The sequence below is a fragment of the Megascapheus bottae genome, chromosome 6 (genome assembly GCF_031878675.1).
Source record: "Megascapheus bottae isolate mThoBot1 chromosome 6, mThoBot2.hap1, whole genome shotgun sequence".
Taxonomy (NCBI): Eukaryota; Metazoa; Chordata; class Mammalia; order Rodentia; family Geomyidae; genus Megascapheus; species Megascapheus bottae.
Window position 1 is genome coordinate 4,906,553 of NC_143514.1, and position 25,013 is coordinate 4,931,565.

At 50.9% G+C, this 25,013-nt stretch overlaps 1 protein-coding gene across 1 annotated transcript; it reads left to right on the forward strand.

Moving 5' to 3' along the window:
• The first annotated feature begins 343 nt into the window (after window positions 1–343).
• Window positions 344–23,209, forward strand: LOC150061239 (phospholipid-transporting ATPase IK-like). Its single transcript, XM_090334133.1, has 28 exons — window positions 344–543; window positions 1,307–1,364; window positions 2,032–2,123; window positions 2,871–2,984; window positions 3,656–3,754; window positions 4,215–4,276; window positions 5,398–5,470; window positions 5,566–5,636; window positions 6,543–6,625; window positions 8,299–8,457; window positions 9,128–9,216; window positions 11,047–11,237; window positions 11,361–11,569; window positions 11,810–11,838; window positions 11,956–12,124; window positions 12,620–12,808; window positions 12,897–13,009; window positions 13,901–14,065; window positions 14,147–14,258; window positions 15,344–15,419; window positions 15,583–15,691; window positions 16,197–16,566; window positions 16,649–16,872; window positions 17,747–17,830; window positions 19,955–20,179; window positions 20,323–20,461; window positions 20,590–20,717; window positions 22,307–23,209. The coding sequence occupies exons 2-28, from the start codon at window positions 1,316–1,318 to the stop codon at window positions 23,000–23,002; spliced, it is 4,119 nt and encodes a 1,372-aa protein (XP_090190259.1). The 5' UTR covers window positions 344–543; window positions 1,307–1,315; the 3' UTR covers window positions 23,003–23,209.
• Window positions 23,210–25,013: the final 1,804 nt, after the last annotated feature.

The following is a 25,013-nucleotide window of genomic DNA, read 5'->3' on the forward strand; positions in this document are numbered from 1 at the left end:
ATGGAAATAGCCAATGAAATCTATGAGGTTCTGGTTTACTGCTCTATTTACTGGAGTTTTTGCAACACTTCACAGGACCAGGCACATTGTAGGCAATCAAATATCTTTTATGGGGTAAGTATAACAAGCCCTGCCTTCTGCCTCCGTCGTACTGCTGGATGACTCTGAAATAAGCCAGGCCCAGGCTTCTTCCTGACACCTTGCCATACCCTGTCCACCTTGGCCCCCTCTGAAAGCTAGGCCCCGCCTTCTTCCTGGCTCCGCCCCCTCATGGCCTGCCACGCCCCCTCCTCTCTCCCTGCCCTGAGCTCTATCCCTGAGCTCGTGCTGCCGGTTTTAAGCCAGTTGGCACTAGCTAACGTCGATTCCACATCACGAGCTTCTTCTCTGGGTCCCTCTGAGACAAGAGCACAGAGATGGAGGAGGGGGTGCCCCCATAAAGATTCTCGAAGCCAGGGACCAAGCTAGGGGACTGTGAAGAACCTGTGTCTACCAGAACAAGTCTCCTGGTCCAGGGATGCCCAGAACCCTACATCACTGCTGGTGGGGAAACCCTCGGGCCTCAGGTTCATGGGGTGAGATGGAGCAAAAGTGGCACAAACTTCTGAGCCTCTGAGAATCTCCTCCAAAGTCATTTCACCTCCCACCCACGGGTTCCTCTGGCCTCGGTCCCTTCTTATTGCTTTACCCTCACTCACCCCATCCCCACTTTCCCTCATTCATGAGTGAAAGCACTAGCTCGGGCTCCCAGGAGAACCACAGCTGTCCCTGAGCCAGGCCTGTCACCAGAGGACACAAACGAGGCAGAGCCTAACAGCACTCTGGTGGCTCATCCCTGTAATCCTAGCTCCTCGGGAGGCTTGAGATATGATGACTGTGATTCAAAGCCAGTCTAAGGGTAAAAGTCTGTGAGATTCTTGCTTCTAATTAACCAGCAAAAAACTAGAAGTAGAGCTGTGGCTCAAGGCCCAGCCTTGAGCAAAATAACTAAGGAAAAGTGCCCAGGCTCTGAGTTCAAGCCTCGGTAATTGTGCTGGGACAGGTTCGGGATTCAGCAGATGACCAAGACAGAGAAGTAAAGAAGATGATCAGAGCCAGGGGATGAGACCACCTCAGGGTGTCAACTGGGGACATTGATGAATGGAATTGTGACTGGGTTTCATAGTGTTCCAGAGAGGACGAATAGCCAATGGACAGATCGTCAGAGCCTGGGTGGGGGGGTGGCGAGGATGAGCTCTGCCAATGCATCCAGCGAAAGCAAAGGCCACAAGCATAACCTTGACCTTGAGCTTCTCTTCCCCAACAGAGCACCAATATGAACACCACTCGCTTCTTTGAGGAGAGGGAAGATGACAAGAACAAAGGTGCCATCTTGAATGGAGACACACTGTGGGTGGGAGACAGAGAGAGATGGGAGCCAACCATTGGCACCACTGGTGCCACAGGCCTTGCTCAGAGCCCTGGTGGTTACAGCCCTGTTGCTGAAGGGTACTCACTGCATGGGAGACCACAAATGCCTAGATTGCCATTGCCAGGCCTCAGTTTACAAATGGATGTTTATGGGTCTCCCAGTGCCTGATCCTGAGTCAGAGTGCTCAAGAGGAAGAGATGAAACTACTCCTGAGAGCCAAAGGTGCCAGCACCCCCTAAGCACAGTGCAGGGAGCAAACCACCCGCCCACTCCAGGCATCACTTTACTCTTTAAGAGCTCAGCAAAGCCAGGCACTGGGGGCTCACACCTGTGATCCTAGCTATTCAGAAGGCTGAGATCTGAAGGCTAGCCCAGGCAGGGAAGTCCAAGAGACTCTTACCTCTAATTTATCACCAAAAAATGGGAAGTGGAGCTGTGGCTCAAGCAGTAGAGTGCTTGCCTTGAGCAAAACAATCTAAGATAGTTCCTAGGCCCTGAGTTCAAGCTCTAGGACTGGCGTTAAAATAATAAAATAAATAAATAAATGCAATAAATTGGGCATCCCAGAACCAGTGTGAGGGGATCTATTGTATTCTGTACCCTGCTCTCCTCTCCTACAGCATTCACCTGGGAGGTGAGGGCCAATGATCATGCCTTCCACTCTAAGTTCACCAAGAAGAGCTTCCTGTGCTGGAAGAGAAAGAAGTACAAGGTAAGCAGCCTGGCAAAGCTGCTTCCAGGACCTCCTTTCCTCTCTGGCCCACCACCACAGCCCCTGGCTGCCGGAATCCACCTTAGGAGCTTTTTTGTTTTGTTTTATGCTTCCTGAGTTCCTGCTCTTCTAGATGTTCCCTTAACACTTTCATTGCAATCCTAATGTCATTATTCTGATCTCCTTTCTACCACTAAATACACTTTTAAGTTAAAAGCCAGTGACAGTGGCTCATGCCTGTAATCCTAGCTACTCAGGAGATTGAGATCTGAGGATCAAGGTTCAAAGCCAGTCCAGACAGACTGAAATTCTCATTCCCAGTTAACCAGAAAAAAAAAAAGCTAGAAGTAAAAGTATGTCTCAAATAGTAGAGTGGAAAAAGCCAAAAGAGAGTCTAAGTAAATATAGTGAGTTAATACAGAGCTTTAATATTATAGCTTGTCAATCAGGGTCCTCTCTGCAATCCCACGTGTGGTTCTTGATCTGGAAAATGCTGGCGTCACTGCTCAATGACTTTCCACTCAGTAGAAACTCAGTTAATGCTGGCTCAAGGCTTTGCATCCAGCAGGCCCTACTCAGTGGTGGTGGAAAGCCCTGCATTCAGCAGGTGCTCAGTAAACACTGGCTTGGTTAATTTATTAATACCAATTTCATTAATGCCAGCTGTGGCCTCTTTAGTGGGACCGGCACCAGGAGGACTGACTGCAGGTCACCCCACTGGGTTGTACGGTGATGTTTTTTTTCCAGACCAACAAGATCTGCACAGCCAAGTACAGCTTCTTCACCTTCCTGCCTCGGAACCTGTGTGAGCAGTTCCAGCGAATATCCAATCTCTACTTCCTCCTCATCATCGTCCTGCAGGTAGGGCCAGGAGCAGCCACAGCTCTGGAAAGTCTCCCAGCGCCACCCTTGAGCGCATGGTGAGTTGTTAATACTGGGTTCCTCAACCACAGGACTGGCTTCCCGCCACCTGGTCCCTGGTGCACAGGAGAGGCTCTGTATATGACGACTGCCACAAGTCTTGGGCTTGAGAGAGGCAGCCCCTCCTCACAGGGACAGCCTGCTCATGTGGCTGTCATCAGACTGGGGGAACCAGGAATCCTGATAATTCCTCAGGACCTGTTGGGCCATTTCCAGACATCTGGGTGGTAAAGGTTAGCATGGTTTATGTGTCAAGGCCCTCCTTCTTTTCCCAAAGGCCCTTTGTGCCAGGAACGTTGGCCACTTCTGTTCTGAGGAATTGATCCATCCTTGAGCTGTTAGCAGGGATGGAACGCCCCCTAGACGCAGGTCTTAGAACAGCATGAGACTCCACAGACTGGCAGTGCCCTGAACTCAGTCTGCAGGAGACTTGGGGACCAGTCAAGCCAGGAAAGAGATTGCAGTCTAGGGTAGCTGCTGGGAGGGCATGATGGAACCCAGACCCGAAGAATGACTGGGCAGACAGGGCTAGTGTACAGAGAGGGAGAAAGAGGGAAAGGAAGCAGTGGAGACTGGCAGGTACCAGGTGATTGGTGGGTCTCGTTGCACAGAGCATTCCTGAGATCTCCACGTTGCCCTGGTTCACCCTCTTTGCCCCACTGGTCTGTCTGCTCATCATCCGGGCCATTCGAGACCTAGTGGATGACATCGTAAGTGGGCTCAGCGAACATGAGATCAAGGTCCCAGCATGGCAAGAGAGGATGGGTGGGTTCCCCAGGCCATGAGCTGACAATAGGCCACATCAACCCTGACAGCTGTGGTGGGCTGTGCCATCCTTGTCCTGCAGCTGTTGTGGGCAGGTGCCCTCTGCCCCATCACCCACCATCTCTGGAGGCCATAATTCTCTCTGCTGTCCTTACTCTGCAGCCATGATAGGTAAGGGTCCTCTGGCCTTGTTAGCCACTGGATGTGGCTGACACTCTGAGGGAGAATGGGGTCCTTTCTTTTTCCTACCCCCAGCTCTCAGCTTGGAGGCCTAATCCAAGTTCCCTGGAGAGCAGCAAGTAGCCTCCACTAACAAGGATGACCCCGGGTCCACAGAGATGCCTGCCTCCAGTGGAGGGAGAGAGGACAGGGAGACACCTTTCTAATCTTTCTCTATTGGCCCAGGGGCGGCATAGAAGTGACCAGGCCATCAACAACAGGCCTTGCCAGATCCTGAGAAGGAAGAGGTGAGACTAGAGGCAGCCCTGGTGAGATGGCAGGAAAGGGAGCATCCCAGAGAATGAATGGTGGACAGTGATGTCAGAAGTGTGACATGTTCCCATGTTCCTAACTCAGGCCCAGGACTACGTTTATTAAACACATGATGTCTATCAAGGCTCTGGGATGAGGACAAAGAGGCCAAGGACAGTGTGTGTGTGTGTGTGTGTGTGTGTGTGTGTGTGTGTGTGTGTGTGTGTGTGTCCATCCTTTTAGAACTTGAACCCTGGGCCTGGTCTTCTCTCTTAGTTTTTTTTTTGTTGTTGTTATTGTTTTGTTTTGTTTTTTGGCCAGTCCTGGGGCTTGAACTCAGGCCCTAGGCATTTTCCCTGAGCTTTTTTGAGGCTAGAGCTCTACCACTTGAGCCACAGCACCACTTCCAGCTTATTCTGTTTATGTGGTACCTAGGAATTGAACCCCAGGTCTTCATGTATGCTAGACAGGCACTTTACCACTAGACCAAACTCCAGGCCCCTCTCTCTTAGCTTTTTTGCTTCAGGCTGGATCTGTATTACTTGAGCCATACATCCACTTCCAGTTATTTTTGTGGCTAACTGGCAATAAGAATCTCATGGACTTGGTGGCTCACGCCTGTTGTCGTAGCTACTCAGGAGTCTGAGATCTGAGGATCACAGTTCAAACCCAGCCCCGGGCACTAAAGTCCTTGAGACTCTTATCTCCAATTAAACTAGAAAACCGAAACTGGCATTGTGGCCCAAGGTGTAGGGTGGTAGCCTTGAGCTGAAGAGCTCAGGAACAGTGCCCAGGTCCATGAGACACACACGCACAGAATCTCATGGACTTTCCTGTCAGGACTGGCTTCAAACTATGAGCCTCAGGTCTCAGCCTCCTGGTGGCTAGGATTACAGGAGTTCACCCAAAGGGAGAGTAAGGAAAGGCTAGGTAGGACTTGGACAGGGAACTCCAAGAGTCTCTTGGCAGAGAGATGTAGACCGTGCAGAGGGCAGAGGAGGGTAGGAAAAGGAGGAAGCTCCTGAGCTAAGCAGGGCCTTGAGAAGCACCCTGCTCATTCTACATGGGGTTGGGCATGCTTGGGGGGAGGGGAGCCCTTTCACTCCTTCCCTCACAGGTTCAAGTGGAAGAAGTGGAAAGACATCTGTGTAGGGGATGTGGTGTGTCTCAAGAAGGACAGCATCGTCCCAGTAAGTCCCTGCTGAGCCCTAGAGAATGCACAAGAGGCTCCCCCTCCCTGTCTTCCATTCCCACTACAATCTTGTCTCCTTCCTGCCTGCTCCAGGCCGACTTGCTCTTGCTGATGAGCACAGAGCCCAGCAGCTTGTGCTACGTGGAAACAGCTGACATCGATGGGTAAGCAGAGGCATCTGTCTTGCCTACAAGACTGGAAGGAGCTCTGCTTCTCCAGCTGCCAAGGCTCCAGCATTCCTTCATGAGCATTTTGGGTAGAGGACCCATGAGGCACAGACGAGGGGAACCAGATAAATCAGAGAAGCTGGGCACCAGTGGCTCACACCTGTAATCCCAGCCACTCAGGAAGCTGAGATCTGAGGACTGAGGTTCAAAGCCAGCTGGGGCATGAAAGTACATGAAACTCATATCTCCACTTAACCACCAGAAAACCAGAAGTGGCACTGTGGCTCGAGGGTTAGAATGATAGCCTAGAGCTGAAGAGCTCAGAGACAGCACAGCACCCAGGCCTTGAGTTCAAGTCCCATAACTGATCAAAAAAAAAAAAAGGTTCAAAGCCAACTGAGTCAGGAAAGTCAATGAAACTCTTATCTCCAATAAACTACCAGAAATCCAGAGGTGGAGGCGTGGCTCAAATGGTGGAGCTCCAACCTTGAGTGAAAAAGCTAAATGACAAGCCCAGGCCCTGAGTTCAAGCCCCAGTACCAGCATACACACATACACACACACATACACACACACACACACACACACACACACACACACACACACACACACACACACACGATTAACCAGAGTAGACTACCTCCCTGCCCTTAGTTCATGCTGTGACAGAAAGCTTAGGCCTTGACCCAACTCATGCCTTTGGTAAATTTCCCATGTATTCTTTGGCGAGTCTCTTTCTCTCTCATGCAGCAGAGAGGCCCCGGGGCCTTTCGGGGGAGGCCTACGTGTAGGAGAGGCCTGGGCCCCTTGCCCCAGGACTTCATCTATAACCACCATTGTTTATTTATTTTTTTTTATTACTTTCTGCCCCGTTTCTGCCTCTCTGCCTCCTTTTGTCACCAGGGAGACGAACTTGAAGTTCAAACAGGCTCTGACAGTCACCCACCAGGAACTGACCAGCTCCATAAAGTTGGCCTCCTTCCAGGGTGAGTGGGAGGAAAGGGTGTCCTGTGCACACAGCTGTGTGCATGGCATCCATGGTGCTCCAGGGATGTGACCCAGTGGCGGCTGCACCACCCCACACACCCAGGGTTTCCTGTTTCCCACCCTGAAACATTTCACGGGTGTGATGTGGATGGAGTTAGCATCTGCTGCGGCTCATTGCAAAGGCTAGTTGCTCTCAGTGGTTCAGGAACAGAATCTTTCAAACCACATGTGAACACTCTGAAATGAAATAGTCAGTCTCCCTCCTTCTCCCCCTCCCCCTCCCCTGTCCCCTCTTCCTCCCTCCCCCTCTGTAGTAGGACTTGGGAACCATTTCAGCATTAGTAGGGACTGGGAACCATCGCTTAGCATTTTCTAGTCAAAACTAGCACTCTACCACTTGAGCCACAGCTCCACTTCCAGATTTGGGGTGTTTAATTGGAGATTAGATTCCCATACTTGGGGGCGGGAGTTTGGCCTAGTGGTTAAAGTGCTTGCCTTGCATGCATGAAGACCCGGGTTCCATTCCTCGGTACCACATACATTAAAAAAAAGCCAGAAGTGGTGCTGAGACTCAAGTGGTAGAGCTCTAGCCTTGAGAAAGTCCAAGGACAGTGCTCAGGCCCTGAGCTCAAGCCCAGGACTGGCAAAAAAAAAAAAAAAAAGATTCTCATACTTTTCTGCCAAGGCTGGCTTTAAACCATGATCCTCAGATCTCAACCTCCTGAGTAGATAGGATTATATAAATGAGCCCCTGTTCTCTACTTTAACTCTGACATCCTATACCTCTGCCACTAATCCTGTTTCCCACTTCGATCTCCTGGGGATCAGCAAAGAGAAAGTGATTCCAAATACCAACTTTCTCCCCAGCCCCAGGGACTCCTAAATGCTTCCCTGGAGGCTCCCTGTAAGCCTCTCAGCTGCCAACATTACCAGGGCATCACCTGATTTCTCAGAGGAGACAGTTTCAGAGAGATGGTGCGTCTTCTCCTTCTGTACCAACCTACCCCAGATATTTCCAATTCCTCCCTTCAGGACTCAGCCACCTCCCAGTCTCTAAGGTAGACTGAGGCAGGCAGATGAGGACTATTCAAGTCTAAACCCTTACTAAATGCAGCCCTGGTGTTGCTTGTACCCAGAACCCATTGGCTTTAACAGGAATTGGTTGCAAACACCTGGTAACAGTCTGTCTTGATGTTTGATGGGTCTGGCATCCCTTAGGAACAGATTCTGAGTGAGGCTCTTCTTCTGAAGCCTTCTTACCTTCATGTCTGACAAAGCTTCTACTGTATGCCATGTGCTACCCCAGGCCCTGAAGTCATTGTATAACTGACAGGAGACTCACACATGTAAATGATGCTGTCACAGACATGACCAGCAACATAAGGAAGGAGGGATAAGGTGGGAAGGTGGATCTGGTTGGAGGATTAGGATGTGTGCAAGGGCCCTGAGGTCACAAAAACAATTTAGAGTGTTGCAGGGGAGATCAAGTGGTGGGGGGGGGCGGTGGTTGGAGATGCCACTGGGACAAGTTTAAGGTACTACAAGACCCATGAGCATTACCAGAACTGGAGGGTGGCATCCTCACTCCACCTCCACCTGCCATGGAGATGAGCCATGGGAGCTGGGTCTGCTGGCAGCCATGCCATGGCTGCTGACTACCTGGTGGCCACAGGTACTGTGATATGCGAGGAGCCCAACAGCCGGATGCATCACTTTGTGGGAAGCCTGGAGTGGAACAAGAAGACGTATTCCCTGGACATTGGCAACCTGCTCCTGCGGGGTTGTAAGATCCGCAATGTGGAAGCCTGCTATGGCCTGGTCATCTATACCGGTACAGCTGTGCCAGCCTAAGCCCCTCCCTGCTGGGTGGAAGTGGGCGAGGGGAGAACACAGGAATCATCCTTGACAAGTGGCAAAGCGAGGCAGGGCTGCTATGCACCTATTGAGAGACATGGCTTGGGGCCTCTGAACTCCAGCTTCTAAAGAATGGCCATGCTGAGTTAATACATTTGTGATGACTGCGAACATGGGGTGCACGTCTCGTGCCTTAGCGTGTCATCTTTCTACTTTCTAGGGGCCCAGATCAGAATAGAGAAAGTTAGGTGGGTAGATGGGTGGGTAAATAGGTGACCTAACAGTTTGATGTGTTGGTGAGTAGTTGAGTAGGTGGATGGATGGGTGGATGGATGGATTTGTGACTAATCCGTGGGCAGGTTGGAGAGTAGATATATAGAGAATGGATGAGTGGGTGGTGGGTGGAAAGATGAGTAGATGGACGGTGTAGATAGTTGGATGGGTAGGTTTTAGAATGATGAATGCATGGATGGTGTTGTGGATGGGTGGCTGGCTGGGTAGATTGGTGGAATGGATGGGTGGATATGGTACTGTGGTTAGGTGAATGGATGGGTGGGTGAGCTGAAGAGTAGGAGTATGTCGGAGATAGGTGGGTAAATAGGAAGTGTGGGTGGGTGGGTGGACTGGCAGTAGATGCAAACCTACAGGTGTTGACACAAAGATCATGAAGAACTGTGGTAATATCCACTTGAAAAGGACCAAGCTGGACATCTTCATGAACAAGCTGGTGGGCATGGTAAGCTGCCAACCAGAGGCCTCGCAGCCGTTGGAAAGCCATTTAGCAGGGGCAGGGGAGGGTCTCATGTCACTTCAAGAAACCCAGCTACTCATTTGAGCAGGTCTTGAGGCCAGAGTCTTTGTTTATGTATATATTCAAGCCTGTAATCCTGTTTGGGAGACTGATAGGAGGTTGGATGAAAAGATGGTTAGATGGATGGATAGATGGATAAATAAATGAATGGCTAGATGGGTGGGAGGATGGGTGGATAGATGGATGCATAAATGGTTGAGCAGAGGGAGGGAGAGCCAGCTGGCCCAGACAAGTGAACAAGACACCATCTCAACCAATAGCTGGGCATTTTGGGCTTACCTGTCACTGTCACCTGTCTATCTATTGTGGAGCATAAAATAGGAACACCACAGTTCATAGAAGCCCACATAAAAAGTGAGGAACCCCTTTCCATCTTGAAAATAAGCAAAGCAAAAAGAGTTGGGGGTATGGCTTAAGCCACAGGGCACCTGCCTTGAAAGGAAAAGCTCATTTATCCACCCATTTATTCACCCATTCTCCTAACCACCCACCTACTCATCCATCCATCCACCCATCCATCTGTTCATCCATTCATGAATCTATCCCTCCATCTACCCTCCCTTCCAGCCATCTAGTCATTCAGTTATTTCGAACTCCAGAGCCTCCAAAAAGAAATGTTTTGAACAGGGATCTATCTGTGCTAGAACATTTGCCCCCCCCAAAAAAGGGGGGCAGAGGCGAAGCAATTTTATAAAAATAACTATTGTGGGTGAGGTATTGATGGCTCACATCTGCAATCCTAGCTACTCAAGAGGCTGAGATTTGAAGATCACAGTTCAAAGCCAACCCAGGCACAAAAGTCCATGAGAGTCTTTAATTAACCACCAGAAAACCAAAAGTAGTACTGTGGCTCAAGTGGTAGAACAGCAGCCTTGGGCTGAAGGGCTCAGGGACAACACCCAAGCCTAGGGTTCAAGCCCCAGGATCGATCAAAATTGTTTAAAAAAAAAAAACTATTGCACCAGGTGCCAGTGGCTCATGCCTATAATCCTAGCTACTCAGGAGGTTGAGATCTAAGGATCACAGTTCCAAGTCAGCCCAGCCAGAAAAATCTTGAGATTCTTATTTCTGATTAAGCACCAGAAAACCAGAAGTGGTGCTGTGGGTCAAGGGGTAGGAGCTGAAGAGCTCAGGGACAGGGCCCAGGCCCAGAGTTCAAGCCCCATGACTGACAAAAAAAAAAAAAAATGACTGTTGATTCTGATGCTTTCTGAACCTATAAGAAACAAAGTGCCCACCTGCTTTACCACAATGAAACTGAACAATTTGTAAATCTGTACAATTATCTTCATGATTTGTTTGCAAACCCTGGTGTTTAAATTCACAGACTTGCTCTTGCTAGATTGGCACAATACCACTAAACCATGCCTGCAGCCCTTTTCATTTTCAGTGTAGGGTCTTGTTTCTTGCCTAAGCTCTGAAATCTCCAGAAATCGTTGTAGATCACAGACACAAGCCATCACATCTAGCTTCCTCCTTGGACACAGAGTCTCATGGACTTTTTCAGCCTAGGCTGGCCTAGAACCATAATCCTCTGATCTCAGCCTTCCACCTTGCTTGGGATGACAGGCTATGCCACTGTACCCAACTCTTAAGTTGAGGAGTGGTCTTAAGAGCTTTTCTTCCCGGGTTAGCCTTGAACATTGATCCCCCTGTTCTCAACCTCCCAAGTAGCTAACATTACAGGAATGGACACCCAGTACCATCCCCCTCAGCCAGATGGTCCACACCTCACTGTCTCCTGTCCACTTACAGATCTTCCTGTTTCTGGTGATTCTCTCCTTGGTTTTGACGGTGGGCTTCATTTTCACCGTCAAAGATTTCAAATGGAAGCACTACTACGTGTCTGCCAAGCATCCGAGGTCTGAGATAATGGAATCCTTCTTAATGTTCTGGGGTTTTCTCATCCTCCTCAGTACCATGGTCCCCATGGCCTTATTTATCATGTGAGTTCTGCACCCCCCACTGGGGTGGCACCCATTTCTCCAAACCTCCACCCCACCCCATCTGCCCACACTGGTGGTGGAACAGAGCTGGGACAGGCAGACCTGTGAGAGTCGCATTTGCAGGGCCGAGTTCATCTACATGGGGAACAGCCTTTTCATCAACTGGGACACGCAGATGTATTATGAGCCAAGGGCCGCAGCGGCCAAGGCACGAAACACCAGCCTCGCCGACCAGCTGGGCCAGGTGCAGTACATCTTCTCAGACAAGACAGGCACGCTCACGCAGAACATCATGACCTTCAAAAAGTGTTGCATCAACGGCCAGGTCTACGGTGGGGACGCCCTCTCCCCTCCGCGCCCCTATTCCTACCCCTGTGGGGAGGGGGAGGAGGTGCCCAAATGCTGAAAACAGGTCAACACCTGATTGGAGGATGGAGTAGCGCACACCACCTCCTCCCCTCTGCCCTGAGGGCTCCAGTCCTGGTTTGTCTGAGCCGGGGGGAGAAAACAGGCTGCAAGACCCTGAGTGCAAGCCCTCAAGGGAGCCAAGTCCTGATCCATCCTTCATGTAGGCTCTGATGATGACAAAACGCCAAGCCAGGTGGGCTACCCTCCCCATCTCACCCTTCCCCACCCCCAGGCTTTGCCCTCATGGAAGGTGGGGGCAAGGAGGAGAGAGAGACCAGCCTGAAGTCAGCCCATCCTATCCCCTCCATAGCCACCTGCCCAGGAGAATCCCCTCCTGTGGAATGAATTTGCAGATGGCAAGCTCCCTTTCTATGACAAGAAGCTCATACACGTGATCCGGCACAAGCAGGACAGGACAGTGCAGGAGTTCTGGCGCCTGCTGGCCATTTGCCATACTGTAATGGTCCAGGAAGAAAATGGTGTGTGGGGGACACCTGTTCCCCTATCCTCAACCCTGGGAATTCCCAAGACACCCCTGGCTCCCAGGGTTGCCTCCTAAGCTCCTGTCACAGCATGGAGGTGTCCCAAGCCCCTCATCCCAGTTGGCCAGGCCATCCAAGCTTGAACCAAAACAAGATGGACCCATAATGGGATTGGGGGAGATGCTGTATGACCATAGGGATCCCTGGGGTTTGAACCCCAGGAATCTGGTGTGAAGTGGGGAGAGGATACACACCAAAGCCCAAGTGACTTCATGAGCCTTTGTGTCCCTAAGAAGCTTTGTAGGCCCCCACGAATCATGGCTCCCCCCTCAAACTGCTTGTGAACCCCTCAGGCCCTGGCTCTCCCCTGAGATGAGCAGGGGAGATAAGACCTTCCATGTAACCTCAAACCCAGCAGGGTCTGTATACAGCAAGCTGTGAGGAGGGAGGGTGGAATGTTCACCATCTCTCCATCTGCACCCCGATCCTCAGACCAGCCATTGTACCAGGCGGCCTCTCCCGACGAGGAGGCGCTGGTCAAGACAGCCCGGAACTTTGGCTATGTGTTCCGGTCTCGAACCCAGGACACCATCACCGTGGTGGAGATGGGGGAGGAGCGTGTGTACCAGGTCCTCGCCATGATGGACTTCAACAGTGTTCGCAAGCGGATGTCCGTGCTGGGTGGGTGCTGTCCCCACCCCTGGCTGGGGACAGGTGGGCGTGGAGGAGGAGTGTCCGGAGGGAGCCCGGTTTCTCCATCTCCCCACAGTCCGCAACCCAGAGGGTTCCATTTGCCTCTACACCAAGGGCGCTGACACTGTCATCTTGGAGCGCTTGCACAGGAAGGGTGAAATGGAGGTGGCCACAGAGGAAGTCTTGACTGTGAGTTCTGGGCACTCCTATGTGTGTGCAGGGACAGAAGGAAGAGGACACGGGAAGAGAACGTTTAGAGGAATGGCTCCTGAGGCAGACATACACCGTTGGGCAGGTTGTGCTCTGTGCCAGAGCCATGCCTTCCCTCTCACCTCCCACGACTGCACTGAGCTGCATGGTTTTCCTTTGGCCCTTCAGATCCCGTCTCTGCCCTGCCCTTCTCTTACCCTTGGCACTCATCAGCGCTTTGGGGGGGCCCTGCCAATGCCTTTATCATTCATAATATTTTGGTCCTAGAGGGCGACTCAAAGCACACCATCTTCAGGGGACTTTTGTTTCTTTCACTACCCCCTAATCCTCTTCCCTCTGTCCGAGCCCTACCTCTACAATGCTGGAGGTATTACCCCACACACACACACACCAGACACTCCCAGGGCTTTACTGAGGGTCCTCAGGGAATCCTTCTCTGCTGGAAGAAATGGAGCCAAGTGTCTGGTCCCAAAGATCCATGCTCCAGGTATTCAACAAAATGGAGGAACCACTTCATAGCTGGGTAAACTGAGGCCAATGTGAGGCTCCACATCCAGAGAGCCCCATTGTGCCTTGCAAGCCTGACTTCCTGTCCCACCATACTCTCCATCAACTTTGAGATCCCCTGTACAGAGACCCCTTCCCCACTGGCCCCAGGCCATTCTCAAGGTGAGTGTACTCTGAGTCTGCCTTTGGTGACCCAGGGCAGAGGGGGACAGAGGTTGGGGCCAGCTACCCAGAAGATGAGGAGAAGTTAGAGTCAGCCTTGAGAAATGAGGGGTAGGGAGATGGTCCCTCTAGCCAGCCTGGGCCATCAGCAAGAGGGAGACAGAATGGATAACGGAGTGGTGACCACTCTGGCCACTGCAGGCCTTCGCAGAACAAACCCTGCGGACCCTGTGCCTAGCTTACAAGGAGATCGATGAAGACGACTACGAGGAGTGGGAGAGTCAGCACCTTGAGGCCACCCTCCAGCTACAGAACCGGGCCCAGGCCCTGCACCATGTGTATGACAAAATGGAGCAGAACCTCCAGGTAGGGCAGTCAGATGGGGACATGAGGGGAGGCCCTACAGCCTGGTATCAGCGAGTCCCTGCAAGCCCATCCCTCCCCCAGCTGCTAGGAGTCACCGCCATTGAGGACAAACTCCAGGATCATGTTCCAGAAGCCATCAGCCGTCTGAAAACAGCGAACATCAAAGTGTGGGTGCTCACAGGAGACAAGAAAGGTTAGTGCCTGGCCCCTGGCCCCACTGTAGCTGGTGTTCCACACTGTGGGCCTGTCTGTCCCGTGTGTTTTGGGTCAAACACTGGCAAAGACTATTGAACACCATCAGTCACAATCCAGAGGGCATAGTGAGACTTTAGTCCTCAAAGTAACTCTTCAAGATAGGGCCCCTACCATTCCCACCCCACCCCACCCTCATGTAGGCTTCTGCTGGGAGGCCTTCCAGTGCCTTCCACAGGACCCCCACTGGCTGCCACCACACAAGCCTTGCCTCTGGGTTTCTAAAATCCCTTTTGTGGTAGAGAGGAAATTGTTTCTGCCTGTATCAGGAACTGGACTAGGATTTTTGTGGACTCCTTGCACTTCATGTGTAAACATACACAAACACAAATATGTGGGTATACATATATATCCGTATCACATTCATATACATTCATACATGCTTGTATACACATATATAACATACTCATTGTATATTATATACACATTATTATTATATATTCATTATAGATATTGATGTTTTTCCATTATGTAAAGATAAATATTGTGCCTGAATTATATTGTGTCTCCTTCCAATTAAAGGAAATTAAGACACTTTCAGGCTCCTAAAAGCACAGTGGGCCATCTGGTAAGACATAGCTAAAGATCCACCATTTCAGCAGGGTGCAGTGGCTCTCACCTGGAATCCTAGCTATTCAGGAGCCTGAGATCTAAGGATCAAGGTTCAAAGCCAGCCTGGGCACTAAAGACAGTTATCTCAAGGGTAGGGGGGTAGCCTTGAACTGAAGAGCTCAGGGACAGCGCCCAGGCCCATTCAAACTGACCTCCTCTAGGATATTCCAAACTTAGCAGGCCAATAAGCAGCTAGCCATTCGTGGTTTGCTTAGAGCTGCAGCCAGTCTGACTGCCTGTTGTCATTGGCTGAACTGAAGGATGTGCCCTGCTCTGAACAATGGCCAGGGGGCATGTGCTGCTGCCTGCAATGGCCAGGAATGCTGCAGGTGGGGGAGGGGTTGGGGGTAAGAGAGGGGTAAGGTAAGGCAACCAGGCAGGGATGGAGAGGCTCTGAGCAGAGCTGATTTGCAGAGACCGCGTTAAACATTGGGTTTGCCTGCCAGCTGCTAGAGGAAAACATGCTCATTCTAGAAGATGAGGAGATAAAGTAAGCAAGCAGTGGGCAAGACCCATGGCGGGCGGGGCTGTCCTTGGATCTGCCTGGCTGGATTTTCAGGGGGCCTGACTGCTTCTCCAATAGAGGAGAAAACTAGGCCTTGCTGGAGAGGGGAGGGTTGGAAAGTTCAAGCAGGCACCTCACTGCCACTCAGCCGCATCTTGGAGATCTACTGGGAGCAGACCAGCAAGCTGCAGACCTCCAAAAATGTGAAGCTCCTGCCACACATCAATATGGCCATGATTATTACTGGGGACTTTCTGGTCAGTATCCATTCAGGGTGGACAGGGTCCCTGGTGTGGAGGGGTCCTGGGAGGAGCAGCAGCAGAACCTCAGGGGGTCTGGGGAGGTGATCTGCTACAGCTTCAACTGCAAACACCCTCCAGATTAGACCCAGAAAGGGAAGGCAGAAGAAGAGATATTGCCAGGTGCCAGTGGCTCATGCCTGTAATCCTAGCTACTCGGGAGGCTGAGACCTGAGGATCATGAAAGTCTCATGAAATTCTTATCTCCAATTAACTACCAGAAAACCAGGAGTGGTGCAATGGCTCAAGTGGTAGAGCACTAGTCTTGAGCTGAAGGGCTCAGGGACAGCTCCCAGCCCCACAGTTCAAGTCCCAAGACCAACTAAAAGAGAGAGACAGAGAGAGAGCATGCTGTTGTTAAATCCAGGCAGAAGAGATGGGGCCAAAGGAAGAATCCCCCACTAGGGGATTATCAGTGAAGAGGCATAATTGGAATGACACAGCCCTCCTCCCTCCTGTACAGGATCAGCTGATGTTCAATTTGTACCAGAAGCCTCAGGCCCTGACTGATGAGGAGGAAAAGAATAAAGCTTGGCAGGACCCACATCAGATGAGGAAGAACTTCCCACAGGCCAGGCGGATATCTCACTTATTTCAGAGTCATCTGGGGAGCTCACCGGACCCATTGTCCTCCAGTGTTTTGAATGTCCGTGAAAGCTTCGAGATGTGGAGGGAGCGGGCCTTTGTGGAACTGGCCTCCAGGTGCCAGGCAGTCATCTGCTGTCGGATGACACCCAAGCAGAAAGCCCTGGTGGTGGAGCTGGTGAAGAAATACCAACAAGTGGTGACCCTCGCCATTGGGGATGGGGCCAATGATGTCAACATGATCAAGAGTGTGTGACAGTGGCCCGGAAGGGGGAGGGAGGGCAAGCCATGGACCACTTCCAGGGGTGACCGGATGTATTTGTCCTGCAGCTGCAGACATCGGTGTGGGACTGATGGGTCAGGAGGGGATGCAGGCAGTGCAGAACAGCGACTACGTGTTAGCCCAGTTCTGCTTCTTGCAGCGCCTGCTGCTGGTTCATGGTCGTTGGTCCTACATTCGAGTCGCTAAGTTCTTAAGCACCTTCTTCTACAAGACAATGGCCTGCATGATGGCCCAGATCTGGTTCTCCTACTTCAATGGCTTCACAGCCCAGGTACTTGGCGAGGGCGAGTGGCCAGGTTCCTTTCCACAGCTGCCAGGAGGAGCAGTTGTGAATACACTTAAAATGCTGGTGGAGTCCAGCCTGGAGTGGTAGTGTATTCTGGTAATCCCAGAAGTGGAGCTGTGGTTCAAGGGCTAGGGCTTTTGCTGAAGAGCTCAGGGACAGTACCCAGGTCCAGAGTTCAAGCCCCATGACTCACCAAAACCAGAAATCAGGTGCCATGGCTTTTACCTATAATCTTTGCTTTTCAGGGGATTGAGATCTGATATGCATCATCTATGTTTACGTGCGAATCTTTCCTCTATCTCTGTCCACATCCATCTTCACTGGTGTCTGCATTTCTCAGTCTCATCTCTCATTTCATGTATCCTCTCTCTACAAGCTCATCTCACCCTGGCACACAGCCTCATCCAACCCTTCCCCAACTCCATACCTAAGTGCTTTCAACAGTGAAAGGCTTTGGGAATAAGAAAGAGTATTGGGCCCTTTATACCCATCGGAGTGCTCTCGGTCTATGTGGATAGGACTCTAGGGTGAGCTAGAACATTCTCACAAGCCATTTCTCACCTACATCTCCTTATGAAGTCCTCTAGTTTCCACATACAGTTGGTGGAGGTAACAAAGAACTAGTTTTTTTTTTTTTTTTTTTTGTTGTTGTTGTTTTTTAAATCTTCCAGGCCTTATAGAAACCCATTTAATGCAAGATTTAGTCTCAATGTTGATTGTAAAAGTGACTTCCTGGATCCCGGGGACCCTTCTCAGATGCCTGGCCAGCTTGGCAAGACTCCTGAGTAGAGATGCATTTGAGCCTCTCTGCCTTTGAGCCTCTGAAAAATCATACTGTGCCCCCTCTCTCCTTTTGCAGCCCCTGTACGAAGGCTGGTTCTTGTGCTTCACCAATATGTTCTACACCACCCTCCCACTCCTTTATATTGGACTCTTTGAGCAGGTAAGCAGGGTATGGGGAGCTTAGCTCCTACCTGGGCCATGTGAGGTTCAGCCCCAGTGCAGTCTAGCCCCTCTCTCCCTGTCTACTATGGGCAATCTGTTCCCACTAGAGCTTCATCTCATTGGATCCTCTTGCCAGCCAGCTTCTCCTGTTTGTGGGAGCCTCATATTCAGCTACCCAAATTCTCTGTCTACCCATCTCTGTCATAAGGAGAGGACAACAGACGGGGTGGAGGGATCCTGTTTCTGTCTCATTCCCTCCTGGTGATGAGAGTATCTACCTAATTAGTCCACAGAAAGTTCTGCACATGAGACACTAGAGCTTACATTCCATTCCGCATCTTCATTTTTTTTTAGTAATATCAGAAATGGAATCTATAGCCTTGAGCATGCTAAAACACATGCTACAATGCTGAGCCCATAATTTGTTTACATCACTGAACATGGAACCCAATGCCTTACCCATGCTAGACAAGAACTCTACCACTGAGATACATTACTTACTCAAGTCCTGGGACTTGAACTCTGGGCCTGGGCTCTGTCCTGAGCTTCTTTTCCTCAAGATTAGCGCTCTACCACTTGAGCCACAGCTTTACTTCTGGCTTTTTCTGAGACGTTTATTGGAGATAAGAGTCACATGGAAGCCAGGCGCAGTGGCTCATGCCTGTAATCCTAGCTACTCAGGAGGCTGAGATCTGAAGATCACAGTTCAAAGCCAGCCCGAGCACAAAAGTCCATGAAACTCTTATCTCCAATTAACCACTAGAAAAAGCAGAAGTGGTGCTGTGGCTCAAGGGGTAGGCAGTAGCCTAGCTGAAGAGCTGAAATGCTAAGGACAGAGTCCAAGCCCCATGACTGATGACAAAAAAAAAAAAAAAGCCATATGGACTTTCCTGCCTGGCTTTGAACCATGATCCTCAAATCTCAACCCCCTAAGTAGCTAGGCATGAGTCACTGGTATCCAACCTTTAAATTTTTAATAATAAAACCTAAACAGGGGGGTGGGAGTTTGGCTTAGTGGTAGAGTGCTTGCCTAGCATGCACGGAGGCCCAGGTTCGATTCCTGGGTACTACATACATTAAAAAAAAAAAAAGCCAGAAGTGGTGCTGAGGCTCAAGTGGTAAAGCTCTAGCCTTGAGAAAGTCCAAGGACAGTGCTCAGGCCCTGAGCTCAAGCCCAGGACTGGCAAAAAAAAAAAAAAAAAAAAAAAAAAAAAAAAAAAAAACATAAACAGTCATTCGGATCCTTTAGGCAGTGATCTCAAGATTCCTGCTGAGCTGGGAGCATAACCTAGTGGTAGAGTGCTCACCTAGCATGCATGAAGCCCTGGGTTTGATTCCTCAGTACAACATACACAGAAAAAGCCAGAAGTGGCACTGTGGCCCAAGTGGCAGAGCACTAGCCTTGAGTAAAACATGTCTAAGGAAAGTGGCCAGACCCAGAGTTCAATCCCCAGGACTGGAAAAAAAAAATCCCTATTAAGGGCCGAGAGTATGACCCAATGATTGAGTGCTTGCCTAGCATGCATGAAGCCCTAGGTTCGATTCCTCAGTACTACATACACAGAAGAAGCCAGAAGTGGAGCTGTGGCTCAAGTGGTAGAGCTCTAGCCTTGAGGAAAGCCCAAGGACAGTGCTCAGGCCCTGAGTTCAAGCCCCAGGACTGGTTTAAAAAAAATCCTGTTGACTATACAGAATGATATCATGTTTGTGTGAAACCCACATGCGTCGTCCTGTAGACATCGCCATCTCCAAATGATTGCACAGAGGCTGTGTGCATCATTTTTAGACAGCAGTGTTTAGAGAACGATGACAAGAAAACATGTGGACACAATTTTTTTTTTTCTACCTGTAGTTGGTTGACTCTGTAGCCACAGAGCCCGTGGATCAGAGGTCAGTCGCCATAACTAACTCTCCATTCTGATCCATTCTCAAGGGCATCCCAAGCACACTACATGGTCACACAAGTGAACCCCAGAATTCTCTGAAACCCACTTCTTTGTAACTCATTTGAACTCCCAGTTGCCACATGCCAGGAGTGGCTAGCCCCTTCTTCTGGGGTCCTGCCCATACCATGCTCCCCATACCATCTTTATCCCAGGAGCCGGCTGTTTTTCATCCACAGGACGTGAGTGCAGAAGAGAGCCTGAATACACCCAAGCTGTACATAATTGGCCAGAAAGATGAACTCTTCAACTATGGGGTCTTTTTGCAAGCCATTGCCCATGGCTTAGTCACCTCCTTGATCAACTTCTTCATAACACTCTGGGCCGGCCATGACAGTCTCAGTGACTACCAATCTTTTGCAGTGGTTGTGGCCTTGTCAGGTTTTCTGTCCATCACCATAGAGGTAAGGCAGATGCCATGAATGGCTTTATGTCTACTTACCTCTGCTTGAGGGAGGGACCCAACGGGTATCTTTGTTGAAATTGAACTTGTGTCAAGGCCCAAACCCAAAGCACCCTGAACCTTCCCTCCCTCCCCTGCCTTCAGGTCATCCTGATTATCAAGTACTGGACTATTTTGTGTGTGGCATCCATTCTGCTCAGCCTCTGCTTCTATGTAGTCTTCACCTGTCTTACCCAGAGCTTCTGGCTCTTCAATATTGCTCCAAAGACATTCCCATTTCTCTGTGAGCCAACTGTCACCCGGAAAATCCTAAGAAGGGGGTTTGTGCATGCGAAGTGATCCTGGGACATCCATGGGGATGAGGTGAGGAGAAGCAGACAAGGTCACTGCCATGTCTCACTCTGTCTCCAGATGCTGACTACAATGTTCTGTCCCAGCCCGATGGTCTGCTGGTGATACTGCTAAATGTGACTTTGAACACGTTGCCCATGCTGGCCCTGCGGGTTTTCCGAAAGCTTCTCAGACAGCTGCACCCCAAGGTCAGATGAGGCTGGACCTAGGTTCTTCCCTAACTTCCTATGACTCTAGGCACAAAAGGGACTTGGAATTACATAGCAACAACACAAGCAGCTACCCACTGGCAAGGGGAGACACAGCATGGTACACCCATACACTGGAGTGCCGCTCAGCTATGAGCAGGTCTTGGTCTCTCTCTCTCTCTCCCTCTCTCTCTTTCTCTTTCTCTTTCTGCCCCCCTTTTCCCTCCTCTTCCTAGCTCTTGGACTTGACCTAGGGCCTAAGCGCATTGTCCTTGAGCTTTTTTGCCCAAGACTGGCACTCTGCCACTTGAACCACAATTCCACTGGCAGCTTTCTGGAGATTAAATGTAGATAAAAGTCTCACAGGCTGGCTTCAAACCATGATCCTCAGATCTCAGCCTCTCCTGGGTAGCTAGGATGACAGGCATGAGCTGCCAGGGCTTGGCAGGAAGGAGTCTCTAATGTGTGCTGTATGGACAGCGTGATCGCTGAGAACCAGTCACACATTGTGTGGTGCCACAACAGACAAATTTGGGGACAGGAAGTAGATTTATGGGTGTCAGGAGGATCTGGGGAAGAGATGAGAATCAAGGTTTAATGAAGACAGTTCCAGTTTTCCAGAATGTTCTGGAAATGGATGGTGATAATGACTACATAACCATGCTAATTTGCTTGATATCACTGAACTATGCTCTTCAACAGGTTTAAGATGATTTTTACATCATACATTTAGCTTTGTGGTTTAAGAAGGCCTTACCACGTGGTCCAGGCTGGCCTGGAACTCATTATCTTCCTTCTCTTGAGTGCTGGGATTTTAGGACTGCACCACCAGGCCTGGCTATCACATGTACTTTTTTTTTTTTAATCACAATAAATAAAGGGTGTATTTACTAGATCGTTTAATCAAAACATAGAAGGACAAAGGGCAACTGGGGCCAGATACTAGAGTCATCCTTGCTGCAATCTGAGGATCGCCGTTGAAAGCCAGTCTGGGTAGAAAAGCCCATAAGACTCTTAATTTCAATTAACCAGCGACACTCCGCCCTCCCTCACCAAAAACTCCAGAAGTAGAGCTGCGACTCAAGTGGTAGAGTGCCAGCCTTGAGTGAGAAGGCTAAGGGACAGCTCTCTCTGGACCCCAGTTCAAGCCCCAGTGCTAGTGCCAAAATAAAGTAAGAAGAGGCAGCTGGGAAGGCTCAGAGTGGCGCCTGGACTCACGGATTTGGCCAGGGCCCTCGGCTACTTCAATTTAGTCTTCCTCCCTGCTCAGCTCCTGCCCCCTCCACCACGCGGGAAGCAACCCGGCCCAGGGTTAGCTCTAGTTTGGCCCAAGTGCCCAGGGAGGGAGGTTAAGGGTCCCAGCCAGACTACGGTCCCAGGGGGAGAATCTGATTGGCTGAGTCAAAAGAAAAAAATCAGGTTCAGGGCTCTGATTGGTTGCTCTTGAGTCTTCTGACTCAATTCGGCCAATAGGCTGAGGGCCTGGCAAGCCCCGCCCCCCGCAGGCGGGAAGCCGGTCCCCTGCGACCCGCCCGCCCGCCGGCCTCCCGCCGATCCCGCCGCCCCAACTGCGCCCTTCCGCCGCGCAGGAAGGAAAGGAGGCCCCAAGTGCGGAAGTCCTGGGCTTGGAGGCCGTGCCGTACCTGCCCCCGGTGTCCCGGGCCCGGCGCTCCAGCTACGCCTTTGCCCACCACGAGGGCTACGCCGAGCTCATCACGCACGGCACCATCCTGCGCAGGTCTCACGAAGCCCCCAGCGCCCCCTCCCCGCTCCCTTCCGAGGACGAGGACACGCTCTCCGGCCGCCGGAGGTCGCTCTGGCGCCCCCGGAAGACCTCCGCCCTGCCGTGGAAGACCCGCCGCCACCCCGGCACGGACACGGCCGAGGAGCGGGCGGCCTTCTCCGCTAAGACCTCCTTCCTGGCCCCCGACAAGCAGTCCATTCTGTACTCCCAAACATCGAGCAAGGGCAGGTCACCCACCACGGCCACCGTGCTGTCGGGGCCGCCCCAGACGACATCCTCATCGCACGAAGGCCGCCCGCAGCCCGCGGAGAACCGGCGTTCGGCCAGTCCCTCTGTACCTCCCCGCCAAACCTTGGAGAGCCAGCCAGAGTCCTTAGAAGGGAGATCGATATCCTGGACCCCATTCTGGAAGAACTGGCAAAGGGAAACCCACCCCCTCAGGGAGGACACGGAGTCACTGCCCAAGTTGACCCACGCATCGCCACCAAAGATGCTTCCGCTCAGTGTGGAAGAGCCAGCTGTGGAGGAAGAGACCTTGTAGTGGGGACCTGGCCCACAGAGGGAACGCCAGCACCCCACGGGTGGGGAGTCTACCTAAAGCTGTGGATGTTCAATTTCTACCAGATGCAGTAGTGTAGCCCCCACCCCCGCCCAGAGGAGGAGTGCTGCCCTGGAAAAGCCCACCAGGGAGCAGGAGCACATACTGAAAACAGGCTCCGCGTGCTCAGCTCGCACTAATAAACCAGAGTCCACCTTTCACAGGGCTCCTTTGGGGTCACTCCTTTCTTCTGTGTGTGTGTGTGTGTGTGTGTGTGTGTGTATTTCAACTTAAGGCCTGAGTGCTATCCCCCCCTTTTTTTTTTTATATTCAAGGTGTTAAGCTCCAGTTCAGGGAGCCTTGTCTCAAAAGACCATCAGAGACTGTCACCAGTGTAAAAGCAAGGGAGTCTTTATTGCAAGCTTGGGTCTCCCACCAACACTGCCACAACCGGTGCCTCTGAGAGGCCCCGAGCTCAGGGGTACAGCATCTTTTATATGATTTTTGGAGGGAGACAGGGACTGAGCACACCTCATAGTACCTTGTAACAAATCACTACACACCACGGGAAAATCATAAATCAACTCTATAGTATGAGTGGCGCGCCACCAAGCAGGGAAAGGCTCAGAAACAAGTTATTGGTTAGGTCCGAGGGTTGACATACTTTGAATTGGTAGATATTTCGACATCTTTGTCGTAGATAGGCATCACCTGTGATTCTGGGACTTGTTCTGCACTGGGCTTTTTCTGGTATTAGGGTAGAAATGGGTGAAGAGTCACATCGCAACATAGGGTCTCAGCAACAAGGCAATGAAGCAGATTACAGAAGCAGAACTAGCAATCAGTGACTACAAAATGGTTAAAATTTTTTATTAAAGGCTGGTGCTCTACCACTTGAGCCACACCTCTGCTTCTGGCTTTTTACTGGTTAACTGGACATAAGACTATCAAAAACTTCGGGGGGGGGGGTGAGGCTTGAACTCTAGGCCTGGGCATTGTTCCTGAGCTCTTCAGCTCAAGGCTACTACCCTACCCCTTGAGCCACAGCCCCACTTCTGGTTTTCTAATATTAACTGGAGTCTCAAGTGTGGGGAGCCAGATGGCACCTGTTTCCTGCCTCGCTCCTTGTAACTTATTTGGTATGTGAGTGCGAGGCCTTTACTCGTTACTAAGTATCAAGTTGCTCTTCAGTCTGCGCAGGACGAAAAAGGGCGTGACCAATCCGGAGTCTCAAAACGGCCTTAGCAACAGAGCAGCCAATGGTAGAGAGCCCTTTGTTCCTTGGGCCTATATAAGCAGTTGCATTTCCCGGCCCAGGGCCCCTCTGCTTCAGCTCTCCCTTTAACCAAGTGGCTCTTCATTAAAAGCGTGATACGAGAAGGATCCTCGGGTGGTGTCCGTTCTTCCCTGCTGGTCAGGGGTGCCGGGCGCCGCAACTGGTGCCGAGAACCCGGGACCTGCGGAGGGGCCAAAGAGGATCCAGAACTTGACACATGAAGAGGACTCCTAGATATGTTGTTTTGAGAAGTTCCTGTCTAGGTGCTTGTTATCGTTCTTCCTCTGTGGTTTGTGTTAACTCGGTCTTTAAACATCAGTATGGGTAACTCTTCAGGAAGTGTGTGCCGTATAAGGGACTTCTGTGCCCCTTTACAGGCCCTTCTTAAACAGCGTGGGCTGAGAATTTCCCGCGGCACAATACATAGAGTGTTAACAGATATTGAGATACACGCCCCATGGTTTGCGGAGTCTGGAGATCTCTCACTGGCCTGTTGGGATATATTAGGCGAGGACCTGGATAGAGCTCTAGAAAAGGGAGGGGTCTCCCATGCCACGTTGCCCATATGGAGAATGGTGCGCGCTTGTTTGGAGGAGGACAGAAATACTGAGATTATTAAAGAAGGGAGGAAGGTATTAATTAAGCACCAGGATAGTCTCTCGGAGTCATCGTACAAGGAAGGAGGGACCACCAAGAGTGGGGTAAAATGTAAGAGAAAACAAAAGAATGGAATTGAGG